The sequence below is a fragment of the Sipha flava genome, unplaced genomic scaffold, assembly GCF_003268045.1.
Source record: "Sipha flava isolate LNK unplaced genomic scaffold, YSA_version1 84_pilon_pilon, whole genome shotgun sequence".
Classification (NCBI taxonomy): domain Eukaryota; kingdom Metazoa; phylum Arthropoda; class Insecta; order Hemiptera; family Aphididae; genus Sipha; species Sipha flava.
This window is the reverse complement of record NW_020273626.1, coordinates 706,195-724,121: the sequence shown is the minus strand read 5'-3', so window position 1 is coordinate 724,121 and position 17,927 is coordinate 706,195. Positions and strand designations below refer to the sequence as shown.

At 28.6% G+C, this 17,927-nt stretch overlaps 2 protein-coding genes across 3 annotated transcripts; both read left to right on the top strand.

Annotated features, from left to right (window-relative positions):
• The first annotated feature begins 344 nt into the window (after nucleotides 1-344).
• LOC112693291 (class E basic helix-loop-helix protein 22) lies at nucleotides 345-9,125 on the top strand. 2 transcript variants are annotated; one of them, XM_025568288.1, is made up of 5 exons: nucleotides 489-581; nucleotides 781-891; nucleotides 7,489-7,689; nucleotides 7,763-8,045; nucleotides 8,272-9,124. In XM_025568288.1, exons 3-5 carry the CDS (start codon nucleotides 7,493-7,495, stop codon nucleotides 8,380-8,382), a joined length of 591 nt encoding a protein of 196 aa, XP_025424073.1. In that variant the 5' UTR covers nucleotides 489-581; nucleotides 781-891; nucleotides 7,489-7,492; the 3' UTR covers nucleotides 8,383-9,124. The 2 variants fall into 2 exon arrangements, with proteins under 2 accessions (XP_025424072.1, XP_025424073.1); XM_025568287.1 differs by lacking the exon at nucleotides 781-891 and having other exon boundaries at nucleotides 345-581; nucleotides 8,272-9,125.
• A 3,658-nt stretch (nucleotides 9,126-12,783) lies between these two features.
• On the top strand, nucleotides 12,784-16,243 carry LOC112693281 (protein cornichon-like). The gene is made up of 5 exons (XM_025568272.1): nucleotides 12,784-13,567; nucleotides 15,241-15,309; nucleotides 15,704-15,816; nucleotides 15,901-16,044; nucleotides 16,108-16,243. The coding sequence occupies exons 1-5, from the start codon at nucleotides 13,487-13,489 to the stop codon at nucleotides 16,136-16,138; spliced, it is 438 nt and encodes a 145-aa protein (XP_025424057.1). The 5' UTR covers nucleotides 12,784-13,486; the 3' UTR covers nucleotides 16,139-16,243.
• The last annotated feature ends 1,684 nt before the right edge of the window (nucleotides 16,244-17,927 follow it).

Genomic DNA, 17,927 nt, shown 5'->3' with positions numbered 1-17,927 from the left:
CGCGGTTACCGTGGTAACGACGCTACCCCTCGCCTATACCGATCGCTCCACGAAAACCCCTTGCGTCGCGGCCAGGGATCGTAGCGCGTGCTCCGCCGCACCACCATCTGTCATCCCTTTGGAAATCACGGATTTTCTGATTACTGCGTGCGCGGCGGGGGTTGACCGAGAAGGGCCCGGCGACAGGGCAGAACGGACGGTCGGACGTGAAGGGACGGGTCGGCGGGTGGTGGACGAGCGTCGCGGGACACTGATAAGGTTTTGGGGCCGTGGCTGGGTGGGCGGGCGGCGACGGGTGAACGAAACCGAGACGGGAGGACTTTACGTCGCCCGGCACCCGTAGCCGCCGCCGCCGCCGCGCTTTGTTCGGTTTTCCGAATGGGAATCGAACGCGAGTTCAGCGAGTGTCGCGGCAGTGACGGCAGCGTTGGTGGTGCAGCAGTTGCGGTGCGGTGGTCCACGACACTGTTATCGACTTTCGCGTGCGTCCCCACCGATCAAATCGTCTCGTACACCTTAGTGCCAAGACAACTTTGTTTTCGTCAAGACCGAGAAAGTCGGAGACGTCGGAGTACGATCAGGTAAATTTAAAAAACATAATTTTCGAAAAAATATCGCGTGAATCGTGCGGTGTGTTTACTGTCATCATTAACTTTATTGGTTCCTTTTTCGCGGTCGTCGTCATTGCGAGACCGTAACGACGTATGACGTAATGATACGCAAAATTAATATTATTATTATTATTATTATTATTATTATTATTATTATTATTACCGTTAGGGTCGCGTGTTTGTGCAGCAGAAATTTATTTTTTCGCCGAGCATCGCTACCGACGCCGGACACACATCAGCCATTTCTCAACAGATGAACACACCGTTCCCACTGCGCCTTGTAAGTGTATAGTATTTACTTTATACACGCACGTATAAACACTGTATTAACAATAAGACACCGTGCGATTAGATAAGCTAATAATATGCATGAGTTGACCATGATCTACAACGTCCGTCCAAATTCCGATCTTATATCGGTTAGAGTTCGTCCAGTGATGAATTTAAAGATTCAAATGAAGACGGCAAATCCAAAAGAGGGGCCTCGTAATAAATGTATCACTAACATTCTTAGCCCCGTTTTACAAAGCTGCTTGTAAACGATATTACAGTTTGTATTATAATTTTTTTTTGTGGAAAAATTTAAAAATTTAACTACAATTTTTTTGGGCCTCAGTAAACAATTTAAGAAGGGGCCCCGTCGGCATTCGCCGATTAAACGACCGTTAAATCCACCACTGGTTCGGTCGTAATTCGTTTTCGAAAATTTCAAAATCAATACCGACCTAATCGTTCGATCCATATCTCGGCAACATCCGATATTACAACGTGTAGTATAATAGTTACAATAACATCTACGACAAGTCTGCTCATAAGAATCGTATACGAATTCAACGAGAAACAATATTTGTACGGTTTATGTTTCAAAGCCGTTTCATTTCAACCAAAACACAGTAATCCAGAGGCGAATATTGCTATTTCATGTGCTACACTGATTTTTTTCTTAACTTCCTCCCCGCTCTAATAGCAGCAAAAATCTTCATTAATCCCGAAATAGAAACGTCCGTTGTAATATCCTTAGTAATAGGACAAATACGCATCACAACAAATATTGTAATAGAATAATGTACCTTTCTCAAATATGTTTCAACAATTATCAATTACAAAAACTGTTCTACATTTTAAGTTATATGTTCTCATTAATATATAAACTTACTGCGTTGATTCATAATGCGACCCATGTAGCAGATATTGGTCACAAATAATTTTATAATATGATTTAAAACTTAATTGTGTTGCACGTGACAGATGCAATACGCTGAAGCAACGGTAAGTCTATCGATCAGTGCAAAATCTAAATTTCAATGATAAATTCCACCATAGAATATTCATCGAATATTACTGATATAATTTTAGTGCTGCTGAAAACAAATATTGTAACATCATAGACGTGTAGAATAAACATAGTTTCGCTTCACGTATTTCATTGAGAATCGAATAAGAGTAAAAAATATTTCTTGTGAGATGCTAGTATGAAGTATAGGTCTTTTTTATACTATTAATGTTACTCGTTTTTTATTTAAAAGGCTAATGGATAATATATAATTCACGTGCGAAAAACAATTCTTATCAAAATCTAGTTTATTTAAAAATAACTTGACTTTAGATTAAATACGGAAATAATCAATCATCAATATTTGTCAAAATATCAGTCATGTTACGTTTCAAACATTTAACTTTGATAAAAAAATAAACTCGAAAAAATCTTCATATTACTTAGCACTAGGTAAATAGCTTATAGAATTATCCTTATATTATATTTTCAATTTATTAATAATAACATTTTTTATTTTATAAACATTTTTATCAAGTGGTTTGTAAAATTTAATTTCCAAGTATTTCTTAGTTTTTTTCTGTTCATTTCTAAGGTAATCCGAAAATAACTCCCTTAACGTACGTTATACGTCTGTTTTATGGCTTAATAAGATACTGCAAGACGAATTTGGTAAAGATTTACCAGCAGTAAGTTTAATTATATAAACAGATAAATATATGATTCTTAAATGAAAATTATATAAAATATTATTTTATAATCAATAAATGTCACTTCAATTATTTGGCTATACTTAGACATTATATATTTATTTGTGTTATTACAGCTCTAATATCTCGCGTTAGCATAATAATTATGTAGGTAGTGCCGCAATAACCGGGTGTGTTGCGTGTGTCAAACACACGGGCCCATTACCCAATGGTAATATTTTAAAAATATGTAGAAAGCAAGAAAATAAAACCATTTAGTAATAATAACTACTTATGGAGTTTGAAAAATAATTGATTAGTTTTGTTTTGTACACATTATCGTACATCAACGTTTCTTTTACAGCCTGTATAATCGAAATTCAAAATAGTTTAGTTACATATACGGTACGAATTCCCTGCAGAGTCCAAGTGCGGGGGAGGGCATTCATTTTAATTACACACAGGCAGTGTCGTAGAAAGACTCGCTAGCGCTCCTGCCAAACTTAGAAAAAAAAACGCTTTTTAATCAATTAAAATTTGATTTTACGATATTTTTTTTTAAGAATTCAATTTTTATTTATAAGTCATTATTACAGTGTTTAAACTTTGAAAATTTGCTTTTCTCGCTTTATGCGTAGCAAATTCATCGATAATTTCTTCATACGACGTTTATTATTTAAATGCCCTTGTGCTATTTTTATAATTTCATCATTAAATTCAAATATAGTCTGTACAAATAGACATCATCTATGTATTTCAAAAAGTATAATAGAAAAATTTCGATTTGATTGTAGGATAAAAATACGACTTTTGCACAATTTTACGCCCCTTTGCAATTCGCGCCCCTGGCGTAGGCACAGTTCGCTATACCCTTGCTACGCTACTGCACACAGGCCCAAGTTATTGTAATTGCGGCACTGTATGTTGGTAATAATACCTCTTTATCATGAATATTATCCATGAATAAATGATGTTTTAATTAAATGTGCTAACCATAATCGATTGATAAAATAAAAAACTGCTTAATCGTTGGTCAATATTATATAAATCGAATTATTATTTAATCATTAAATTGACAAAAGCTATACGTTTAAGTTTATCTGAACGTTCAGGGATACTTGAAAATTTGATCGAGGATAGATATACATTGCAGTCAAAAAATAGGTAAACGATTTATGTACACATCCATATGTAACACAAATTAATGTGCTAAAAAAATAAAAACTAAATAAATGATTTGCATTTTTATTAAATATACTAAATTGATACTACACTACGCGCTTTAATATTGTAAAATTAAACCATAGCTTTATTACAATTTAATATTATCAAGCATAAATTTGTGTGTTCTTTATGTGCGTTTTATATTAATCTTCGAGATAAGAATACGACCACATTTAATTATATCTTCTTGTAATAATGTTTCAACATTTTCTTCATAAGTTACAACATACTGCGTGGACCTGAGTCTCATTTTTAGCACCGAATATTTTATGTGCTACATACATACATGTACAGCATAACTACAAAGCACGCCAATCGGATCATCGATTAAGTTTATTAAATATTAACCAAATGTACTTTTTTAATGTTCAATACCAAAATGGTCAATGTGTATTTCTAGGTAAAGTAACTGGCTCGCCTGCTTTTAATTATTTAATAATTCTCTCGTACAATATATTAAAATATATACTTGAAGCATCGCAATTAATTTATAATATTATTATTGTATTTGCTCTCTAGTTGTTTTCCGTATAACCAGGAATGTGGACACTAAAAAATACCCATTACTTCTTAATGTTGGTATTAAACTTAATAGTAAACTTAATTATTTTAAATTGGCATAACGTATTATATTATGCGAGTGGATTAAGGGCACTAGAGATATTATATTGATTATAATGCGTGTCTGCACTATATATTCTTATTCTCAGAACCATTAAAAACAATAATATAAAGTGATTTATTATTAAACACTTATTCACTTACTCTAACGGTACTTGTTTTTGATATATTGACTATTTTCTTATTGTTTGAAGTCAAATGTATGCAAAATATATGAAAAAAAATATTTTTTCCGGATATGTAATTTTTAAATTTTTCTTTTCTTATATAGTACCTAATGTTCACATTTTGATTTTTTAGTCTGAAGCAAAATATTTTTTTAATCCTTTTATTAACTAAAATTGAATATGAAACCAGTAGTTAAGTTACTCGTTTATAGGTAATTATAATATAAATTTAAAAAATGGCGCAAGGGATAATCCGTAAAAGTCTAAAGTGTATAATTTCACTATTTAATTATTGATTCAATGATACATTTTTATTATTATAAATCATTAGAAAATGTATGGCCTAGAGTTTAAGAATTAAAATTAATGGTTTTGTTAATTAAAAAAGTAAAATCTTAAAAATTATTCCTATATTATAAACCTACTTTTACTTTTATATTTTAATCACAATTAATATGCAACTTAAATAGTCTATATTACATAAGTATAACTTTATTTTATGTAAAATTGTATAGTTAAAATATTTAACGTTGTTTAATGTTGAGTATCATTGGGAAATTGTAGAAATGCGAATTGTAGAAAAATATGCATTTACATAAAAATCCGGACCCTATTTATAAGAAATATTATAATACTTTAAAATATAAGGAGGATTTGATTAGCTTCTACTCATTTTGACTTTCAAATAATTTATTGATTAATAAAGTTAGTGCAAAAAAAACACATGTGCGTGATGACAAACTTTTATTATTTTAAAATCTTGATATTGAAGCTAACATCTTAAGTCCTTTTTAATAAATAACTCGATCTTATCGGATTAATTGAATAATGATCTAAAAGTACTATGTAAGAGTTGTTAAATATTGTTTGGGCAGAATGCATAAAATTATATGACCCATACCTGGTCACCGACTGATAGTGAGTTTTACACTTCACACCACCGATGGATTATATGTGTAATAGTAAACAGCTCAATTAGTAGTGGTTGGGTTCGCCGTACAAATACTCGTGAGGTATAAGGTCGAAATGTGTGTAAGTATGTGTATATATGTAATATGTATTTGTGTGTAATTTAAAAGCTAATTGAAAAGTAAAAAGTAAAATAAAACTACAAAACTGTTACGATGTAGCATGTGTTAATATGTATGCTGCTGTTACAAATTAAACAGATAAATAAGACACAAAATGGTAGAAATAATTCACAGAAATACGATTAAATAATTTAGAATAATATAGATAACGATAATAGTAGCTTGGTTGAAACAAAACACAATCATATAATTAAATAATAATAAGTGACCCTTCTGGCTCAACAGTGTTTAAAATACAAATAAATTAATAAAAAAAAAAAAAAGGAACTCACAATGTAATGGAGTAGAGATTAAGTAGCCGTTTACCTAAATATAAATAAATAATTTCAAACCAGCACACAATGATAAAATAATTCACGAAATGATCTGCAGGCACAGATAATTTATATAACATAAAATAATGAATATAAGAGAAAACGATTAGTATATACGCTCTTACTAAAAGGTAATATTATCAAAATTATAGTCTAGCAATTACGACGATTTGCGCACGTGGAATAATAATCAAAATTATAAAGCTCCTGGCGATTTGCACACATGTAATAATACATAATATACAATAAACAAATGGTAATTAGAGCACATAACAATCACCTTAGACCATCGTCTCTCATCTTTTATTCATTAGTATACACTCAACTGCCAATTTGTCTATTTTCATATAGAATTAATAAGAAATTATAAAATTAGTTTTAATAAAAAAAAATTATTATAAAGTATTTATTTATTTTAATCAGTATACGCTATAATGTATATAAAAAAAATTTATAAAAATTATACTATTTAATTTTAATGTGATCCTTAGTGTTCTTTACTAACACTTATTTTTAAAATCTGGTTTAATAAATAATAAATAAACTTGTAAATCTGAACTCACAAAAAATCTATTACGATATTTATCTTCATTGAAGATGTATGATAATAAAGCCTTTTCCACAAACATCATCACACACACACACACACACACACACACACACACAAACACACACAAATACTTATTAAATAATTTATTTTTTTGATATATATAAATTTTTATATTTTCCACCATTATACTTTTTTTTTCCGAGTGCCTTCTCGTATCTTTTCGCTTACCACTAGGGATAAGTGTATCTCTAGGTTGAGAAACGCTGCCTTAGACTATCAAAATATAATAATATAATAAATCGCCGAATATAATATAGTAATTACTGCCAAACCGTCTACGGCCATTTGTGCATTTACCTTTGATTACAAAAATATAAAAATAAAATCACTTGCTATTAGATCAATACAACTAGGAAACGATAATACGTAAAATTTAAACGTTTACAAACGGTGTTTGACAAAAGACCAAGAAAAACATAAATCACGCACACGAATATTACAATAACACACACATGCATCAGCCTTTTCGGTTACATAACTCTCAATATATACAAAAAACAATAAACAGATATTTAAATTACATTATAATTACAGATGTGTTTATAAGTGATATGTGCGATTACGATTTCTATAAATATATTAATTACTGTTACCACTATTGGGTAGAAAGAGATATATACATTATTATTATTTTTAATAAAGATTTAGATACACAAACATATAGAAATATAAAGCTCAAGGGTTTTCGGACTACATTGTTTTGAAAATCATTTATTTAAAACTGGTTAATATATTTAATTAAACTGTTAGACTCACAAGTTACATATAGCAATTATCGATATAAAACCACTCAAGTGCATTTCTGTCTGAAATATTATCAAACTGAAAAATGTATGATACTATATTCATTAGTCGCCACGGGAAATATATTATTTTCATTGATTTCAGAACCATGGATTTCACATCTAGCTCCTTAGAAACTAACGGCACGTACTTCGCATGCGAATCGAATCAAGTGCCCGGCCGACGGACTCCTCTGAGCGCTGTGGGGTTGGGAGGATATTATTTCCCTCAACCATCCTCAGTAGCTTCGGACGAAAACAGCCCAGGGCCGGCTTGTCAACAATTCAACAATGGTTCGGATAACAGGTTAGCAATACAACGAAAACATTAGTGAGCAATTGATTCCGTAAAATTGTAATTTTTCTTTTTTTTTATTTAGAATACCAAACAATGGTCAAGGTACCTCTACAATGTCCAGCACTGGAGGAAAATCGAAATCCAAGCAAGGCAAGTCGGTTCGTTTGAACATCAATGCGCGGGAAAGGAGAAGGATGCATGATTTGAACGATGCATTAGACGAACTTCGAAGCGTCATTCCATATGCTCACTCGCCATCCGTACGTAAATTATCGAAAATTGCTACACTCCTATTGGCGAAAAATTACATTTTAATGCAAGCAAACGCTCTAGAAGAATTAAGAAGACTGATAACTTACATACAGGTATATTATAATTTTATATACTAGTATAACGATGAGAGCATTTACTTTGCATCCACAGATACGTGCATTTTTTAAGTTAACGATATCTTTGCAAATTTAACTTCTTAAAAAAATTAAACATTTTGCTAACTTGCCCCGTCCATCTCGAAGTAATTAATTCATCTCGCATTTGTTACCTTGTATTAGTACGTTGTTACCACTTTAACGTTTGTTAATTTATTTTTAGGCTCAAGGAACAATGACCATGCCACCAGGTTTCGATCTACAGGCGTCGATGTATCCTATCAAACCTTCACTAGCATCACCCAATGCATCGCCGGAATCTCCACAGTCTTAAAATAATGCCATACAATAGAAGTCGCTTTTATAATAATAATGAATGTATAAAAATAAATTTATAAATAAAAATGCAGTTCGGATATAATAATTGTTATCCACCAAATTAAATGAAGTAAAAACGTGGAGGTATATACATCCTCGTATATATATAATGTGATTTCTTTAAATTATTATGTTATAAATACCAATATATATTATACATATATAATATATATTTTATATAAATATTTACATTTAATTATACATTAATACATGTATTGTCTTAGTTGTTATGAATACAAAGTGGTTTTATATTTTTATGCTGTTTAATGTAGACAGACGTTTGGAAAGCATATTTTGTACATGAATGCACTTCTTTATAATATAAACTTATAATAACTATAACGATTTCGTGTTCAAACATACAAACATCAATATTGGTAGATATCTTTTCTAATGTACAACAGTATTATAGATAATATTTTTCAGATAATTCATATTAACATTCATAATATTGCTTGCAGTGATTTTCTATACAAAGTTTTTGTAAATAATGTTTGAAAATTGCTATTTGTATTTTATTTTAATTAGTATTTAATATTTTATATAATAAGTTAGCTATACGTACTGCCACGCATACGATAAACTATTATTTAGTTTATAGATGGTAATATATAGACACGTAGAATAATATGATATTATGGTTTGTCATTCAAATATTTAACTAACTATATATAAATTAATTTTAATGCGATTTGTAATAAAATTATAATAGACAATTATAACTTTTTTTTTAAAAAAAAAATATTTTATTGCTTATAATTTATTATTATTATTGGGTGGATATAATAATTGATAAATTCTTTTAAGATTTCAATATTTTATATCAATGAAAAAATATTGTTTTTCATAAACAAATATAACTGAATAAAAATGGTACTTTAAAATAATTTTTCGCACAAATTATCTGAAAATATTAATGCGAATTAAAAAAAAATAAAAAAAATCATAGGTATTTCATTGATTTCAACTGATTAAAATGAAATTAGTGAAAATTAAAGATGAAAAAAATTACAAAAAATAAAATATTTATCTGAACATAATATAATAATTAAGGACAGAAAAAAATAGTAAAATAGTTTTTATTGTTTTATTTAAAGTTTATAGTAGATTGTATTTTTTGGAAATTGATAAAAATAAAATAACACAACACCTTTATTTAAAACATTATAGGCAAACATATGTTAATGTGAAAAATCTTTGGTACTTAGTGTTATAATAAAGGTTTATTAAATGCCATAGCAATTAATACAATAGTAATATATAATTTATTACTTCTCAGGAAACTGAAATGTCTAATTTAATCTTTGGCAAATCAATAAATTCAAAATACCCTTCAATAAAATTCGTCAATTTTTTAGTAAGATTCCTTTGCAAATCGCAGTATTTTGACAGAAACTAAAACCTACAATTATTTTTGTTAAAATGTCTCATGATTTATCTTCTGATCCCTAAAGTAAAAATCATTGAGTAAGTATAAATACTTATAAGGTACTTGGCTTACTATGGCGCAGGATTAAAATAAATATTGTGTACCTTCGATTTACTATTAAAACCAACCAATGTGAATAAAACATTTTTTTTCCAGAGAGTTAACAGTAGTTTTATCGATATAATATTGAGTAAATACCTTTGTTATCTACCTTAGTTGAAAAACCAATTATTAATTATTGTTTTCATGAAAAATGTTTTGTAAACATGTAAACATTAATGATTAATGATAATCAATGATGGGTCGTTCCTGAACAAATCGTTCTAAATGAATGAATTCAGTAAAGGTATGATAAGGAACGGTTCTACCCGAACGTTCTTACTTGTTCCTTCGTTCGTTTATATTTTTGATAAATAATTAGTTATAAAATACAACAAAAAAAAACAAAAAAAAAAGTATTCTTGATATATTTTATTAAAAAAAAATAATTAATGCATTTTTTTTTCATCCATAATACTTATTAATTAATAATATTTATATTTGGCGCTTTTTCGACTTAGTTGCTGCAAACATATTTATTAAGTAGTTGAAATTCATAGATTCTAGTAATTCTGAATTCGCATTAAATTATAACAAATTAGATACCGTTGTATTTGAAATGGAACTACTTAGATCATTTTTAATTCTCTTTAAAATAATAAATGATCTTTCAACAGTTACATTTGATGGAATAGTGGTTAGATACATTTTCAAAGCAGTGTCTAAATTTGGAAACGTTGCAACAGTTTTTTTTTCTCTTCAAATTTTCAAAAATATGCCAAGAGATTTTTTATCTGACTATTCTATTTCAATCTTATTTAAAAATTGCTTGAAATGTAAACATTCATCACAGAACTCATCTCCTAGGTCATTGGAATATTTTTTAATTTATCTTTTATTTTTTTATTTTAATATTTTTGGGCATATAAATAGCAAGTCTGAATAAAAATTAAATAGACTATCAAGTTTAGTGTAAGCTTTTGATCTTTCTGATAATTCTAGGACCAGTTTGTCAATTATCACAAAAAATGTATTTATTTTCACAGCTTCTGTTCCTTCTAAAATGACTTAATTTTCGATATATTTATCTAACCGTTTGGAAATATTTCTAATAACATAAAATATAAACGTAATAATAGTATCGTGTAATAGCTTTAAAATGCGTCCAGACTACACGACCAAGGCAACCGAATGCCAACGTCTTCACATTCGGCGTTAGCTGTATTTAGATGTGAGAACATAGGCATACTGTCTAAACTCATTCCGAATTCGTCATTTGTCCGCGTTTGGAAGCCTTCGCTAGTTTAAACTGTGAACGCACACAATTTATTTTATATATCCGATCGGACCAAATGTTGACGAAGACTAAAATATCAACAAACCGTGTCTAAACTGATAACAAATTCCTTTGTGTACCGCTCCCCGAGCGAAGGCAACCGAAGGCACATTCGTCGTCGTCGTTCGTTCGATCGCGCTGTATACACCTAGACCAACATCACCGAATAAGGTCGTCACATGTGCCTTTGGTACCCTTGGTCGTCTAGTCTGGACGCGGCTTAATGTTCAATATTATTAAATATAAATGTATAATCGTCCAATTTTCCATTAGAAGCTCTTGATGATTTGACACTGTAATGAGTGTAAAGCCCGATTCACACTGGTACGACATGTCACCACACGACACGATAAAATATTGTAATACGTATTTCTATGATGATATTTACACTGACACGACTAACACTGCACCAGCACTGACTGACCGACCGACCATTCTCAAGAAGAATGTTTTGTCTTTCTGTCGGTGACTGTGCCGGTTCGCTCATTGTCGGTTCAAATAAGGCAACCGACAAATGTCTATTGGGATTCTGTCAAAAAATGTAATTTGTTGAATCGAACATTATTTTATGCAACTAAAATATAAATTATCAATAAAATAAAAATATTATTATTGAAAATGTTTAGGTATTTAGGACTAGATATTAATTTAAAATTATTTTATTTTATTATCTAATATAATTATAAAAAATTGAAGAAGCTTGAAAGACAAAAATAAATGTCACGTATTCTCCGTCTACTTATCTTTTTTTTAATATGTCATGAACCCATATATGCCTTTTTGGATTTATATTTAAAAATTATTTTCCTCTTCAACAAGCAACACTGCAATTATTGCCAAATCAGTCATTGAAAATGTTTTAAACATTTTTGCAGGCAACGGCTGACTACTATAAACGAAAATTGTCTTCGTACTGTTTGTATTTTATCTATTGTGAATTACTTAAGTACGCGTCTGTCGGTCGTATATGGATTATATATGTCCGACAGACAATTTTTAATGTCGTGTCATGTCGTGACGTGTCGTACCTGTGTGAATCGGGCTTAATGCGTTTAATATTTGAAAATATAACCCAAATTGATAAATAAACTATAAATAAGTTCACCTAACTAAAACGGTCTTCAATGCCAAAAGTATTATAATCTGCCGTTCGAATTATGATATAATTAGATTTATAGACACAAAAAAAAGCCTGTTTTTATATTAAATGCAATTTTCAATATACCACTTTTGATACGGTGATTGTCACGCCACATTTACCATGCACAATCACATTATGTGTATATATATATATATTTACGACAGCGAACTAATTTATAATAATTAACAATATTCATTACTAATATTTAAGTTCAACTATATAAATTCGCAGATAGTAATTATATTATATTATCTAGTATCTACAAAAAAAAAAAAAAATTTAATAGATGATTTAAAATAAAACGATTGCCGCGTTTAACGAAAATCATAATCGGCGGCGCGAGACCGGAGTGACTATGTAAACAGAAATGCACGTCGTTCCACCTGATGCGACACTGCGACGGTGCGTCGCTGAATAACCGGTGGTAAGAGCAAGTGAACGGAAAGAATCATTTGGAATCGTACCTTTTATGGACCCGGGACGAAAGGAACGGTTCGCTAAAATGAACGAAATATCTCATCGTCGACAATAAAATTGATATTGTTGACGTTGTTGAGCGTATCCGTTATCGTTGTTATCACGCGAGACAGCGGTCGTTATTGTTGATATCGAAAAGCGGACAAAACAAGTTTAATCGACTAACAAGACAACAACGGACGGCGTCGTTAACCGCTAATCACGCGATCGGTGTACTTAACGAGGTCTCTACACACGGAAACGGTCAGAAGTCGTCTCGTTCACGTTTTTCCGGATTTCTACTGAATTCGGTCACGTTCGCCATACCGAGTATTATCAACAAATCTTTCGCCGGTTCGACGACGGTCCGCGTTCAACGCTTTCGTCTTCATCACGTTCAGTTCGTTTCGCGGTCCTGTTACGTTTGTGCGGACGATTGGCTTGCGTTGCTTCCTTCCGCCGCTGGGAATCGAAAAACTCTGTTGTTATCGAGTTGAAATTCGCATGTCCATAACGCGCTCCGTCCCCTTCGGTTTCTCTCTCTCGTCCGTGACGCCCCGAAGACCGCTTATCGTCCGCACCGGACACGGCTATCTACCGTGCTGGGTCACGTTATCATCTAACACTCGATCGACCCGACGAACGACGTCGGTGTAGCCATGGCGTTCAATTTCACTGCATGCACGTACATCGTCGCTATGATAACCGATGCCTTTTTGCTGTTCTTCTCGGTGTTCCATGTGAGTAGTTTGTTACTATTTTTAGTATAAAATTATATGTCTTCATTCATGGTGCTCTCTTCCACAATCATTCAGGTCAGATGTCATGTAACTAGCATCTTGATTTTTGAATAATAACTTATCTGCTGGTCACGTATATATTTGCATTAGTCTCATTGCTTTTATTAAGAGTGACCATATCAAAACTAGATTTTTATATCTATACAACTATAATATTATATTTCCCAAGAAATTGCAATTGACTTATGATGTATTGAAGTTTGAGTTTTCATTATTTGATGCACAGTTAGATTTTAGTTTAAATCAAATTTGTCGATCTTTTGCTTACTTAAATATTAATTGTATCTAATCAATAAACTTATTTAAAAATTATATTACAAACATGAATAAATATATTATAACTGAAAGTTTATGAAAATTAAAATTATATGAAAAAAGCAACTGTTAGTAGTTATGAAATCAAAAATGTACAGCACAAACCAATGAAATTCGAGATGAAACATAACTAGTTTTAATTTCATAAAATATTTTCAAAATAAAATATACAATCATTTTGAGAAAAAACAATTTATTTTATAAAATATTGATTATTTATATAGGCACATTAAAATATTTGTATTTACAGTTTATATAAGTGCATTTTAATAGTTACAGTTAATTTACCATACAAATTATTTAAATCAAAAATATCTGATAATATAAATCAATAAATATATATTTCATACACATAATATTACAAGTACCTATTAAGAATTTTTACAGTTGGATAGGTAGTAAAATTGTATTTATTTTCTTTTAGGTTAAATGTATCAAGTAGGTTAACTTAACTTATGGATTCCTCATTATGTAATATATTTATAGTGTTCTACTATAGTTGGAATACTCATATCATTATACTTATCTAATTTATAATCATTGATGGTCCATGAATTAATGTTCTAGGGAGCATGAAAATTTAAATTTTTAATAATTCATTTTTGTTTTTATGTTAACATATTGAACAATTGAAACTATTCATTAAAAAAATTCTATGATCTAAATTTTTTACATACCAAAAACTTAAATGAAATATTAAAATTTCAAAAAATAATAGGCATCAGATAAATATAATTATTTAATGTAATAAATTACAATGGACTGTAGTGATAGAGCAATGGTGACACATTGTATAAAGTCATGATCATGAACCTAGTTTCAATACCTACCCAACCCTCTCCATCTTACCAGCCGATAATATTAGATGTTGAAACTACTAAGCAAAAGTTTTAATAACTCAGCCATCATCGTACGTTGTACTAATACCTAAAATAGTATTTCTTTCAAATTTACTATTTCTTAATTATTTTTTCCTTAAATTATAACAGAAAAATAAATTTATAAGTTTTTCAATTCAAATAAAAAACTTCAGTTCATTTTTATTTTTAATTAATTATAATTTACAAGTAACTGGTATTATTGTAAGGGAAGACACAGTTTCAAAGTATTTCTTAACAAACTGCCTCTGTTTATAATTTATTATATTAAACCACTTTATGCATTTTATTTTTATATTACTCTGTGTTAATTGGATGAAATTACTAAAAATTATTTAAGAAATATCAAGTTATTTTTTTTTTGAGTAATCCAAAACAAATATAAAAATAATTTTTTTTAATAAAATTGTTTTGTTTTAGGTTATTGCTTTTGATGAACTGAAGAATGATTGTAAGAATCCCATTGATCAATGTAACAGCTTAAATCCAGTAAGTATAAAATATGTTATATAACAATAAAATAAATTGAATATTATTTTTAAACTATATATTCTTATGATTTAAATGTAAATATATGTATGTATTATATGAAATCAGGATATCATGGCTATTAATTAACTGATGAAGTAATCGATACTAAAACTTTTTTCTGAATGTTGATATTTAAACTTGTGTATAAAGGGTATTTTTGTATCAATTTGAAATGTTTATTTTCACTATAGGTACTATTTAAAATTACATTTTTCGAGTGATCAAATAGATTATTTTTTACTTGTAACTTTTAATTAAATAATAAATAAATTATAGTACATCAAGTCAATTTTTATTTGTTTGACTGATGTAATAATTTATGTTTTGATTAATAAAATATTGAACTTTTCAGCTAGTGATTCCAGAATATATGTTACATTTCTTTTCCAATCTATTATTCTTGATTGGAGGTCAATGGCTATCCCTTGCTATCAATGTCCCATTAATGGCTTATCATATAACAAAGTAAGAGATACTGAAGAAATATTTCAAATTAATTTATTTTCAAACAAGACATATAAATATATACTATATTTTAATATATTACAGGTATCGAAATCGACCTGCAATGTCTGGCTTTGGTCTTTATGATCCGACAAGTATAATGAATGCTGATAAATTAAATAAATATCAACGTGAAGGTTGGATAAAATTGGCATTTTACTTATTCTCATTTTTCTATTACTTATATGGGTAAGCATTTTTTTTAGATAATTAGATCATACATTAACATTTATTATTATTTTTCTATTTTAGTATGATACGAGCATTAATTGGTGATCATTAAATAAATCAAAAACCATCTGAACTAAATCATGGATACTTATAGCCAACTCTAATTTATATACATAAGTTTATATTAATTATGGCTGTTTCAATTAATATTTTAATAATTATTCTATGAATTATTTATGATTTTTTTTCCTACTGTGTAAAATTTTAAACAAATTAATTTAATAAAACTCCTTGTTTCTGTACTTTTAATATTAAAATATCTTTAAAGTATTTTATCTCAGAACTGCACAAAACAAAAGTATTTTTAATTTTAAAGAGCATTCAATTCTAATAAAAATGGTATTAACATTTTATTTAAGATTTCTATTTATATTATTCAATTAAAAATAAAAAATTAAAAAATACTTGTGATGGCATTGGGCCCAAGCTGGTGTATTTATACATTTAAAAGTGCATGCTTTGCACAATGATTTACTAGTCTCAATATTTTATTTTTTAAATTTGATTTAGATATAAATTTATGATTTTTTGTGTTGAAGATGATAAACATCAGATACAACATTTCTTTATTTAATATTAAAAATTGAATTATTACAGCATTTTATTTTGATATATGAAGAGGCTACTTTCGGACAACGAATATGCCATTATCTTTCGGGGTACTTTTTTAGAATATCATATTTTTAAATAAAATCTAAAAGTTATTCTGAAATGTATTCTGATAATTCTATGCTCTTTAACACTTAAAGTCACATATTTATATATGAATCAAATATCAAAATTAAAATTCTTAGATTAATGAATTTTTGTGCAATGTGAGTACGTTTTATACTCAAGATATACAATTACAATGAGCTGAGTTCAATAACATTATAGGGATATTCTTATAATTAATTCTTTTATACTCTAAATATCTTAATATCACTTAAAATAATATATTTTTTTTTTTACATTTAATTTTAACCTAGTGTTTTCATATAGTCATAGTTAAAATTACTTAGTATTTAAAAATAATTAAAAAAACATTTTTTTTTTTTATCATATGTGCTTCTTTAAAATGTTCCTAACTTAATAATTGAAAACATTTTTAAAACTAATATGGCCATTTTTTAATTTTAGACAATAATTTAAAAGTATTATTTTGATTATACATTTAAGTCTTAACTGAGGTGCAGTATTTAAAGCTATATTATTGAATAGCTAATCAATATTAGGCTATCTAAAATGTATGTATACAATTTTTCTTCGGGTACAATTAAACAAAAATAAAAAATAACCACTATTTTTTTATTTTTTTTTTTTTCATGTATATTTGTCGCAAATGTTTTAATTATTTTTCAATCATTTACCAATTCATTAAAACATTTTGTTACTTAATTTAGTATAAATTATTCTTATCTTTCACTACTCTGGTACTCTTAATTGTATAAACAATAATGAAAATAGCATTATGAAAAGATATTATTATACAATGGTGAACATAGATATTAAAATAGAAAATTTCCAAATGAATGTTGTCTATAATAATATAATTACAATATTTTATTAAGATTCAGAATTATATGAAAAATTAACTTTGTATTGTAGATGATCGAAAAAAAAAACTAATTTGAATAGATCATTTGTTTCCAACATTTTAATTTATTCTTATTGATAAAAATGCTGTACTTGGTTTTCTGTAAGTTTTAATAATTGCATATTTAAGCTATTATTTTTATATAATTGTAAATAATAATTTATACTTAAACAATTTTGTTTAATAATAATTAACAGTATCTAGTATATTCAAAGATAGCATGCGATAGTTTCTAAAATAAACAACTAATCAACAACATATAATA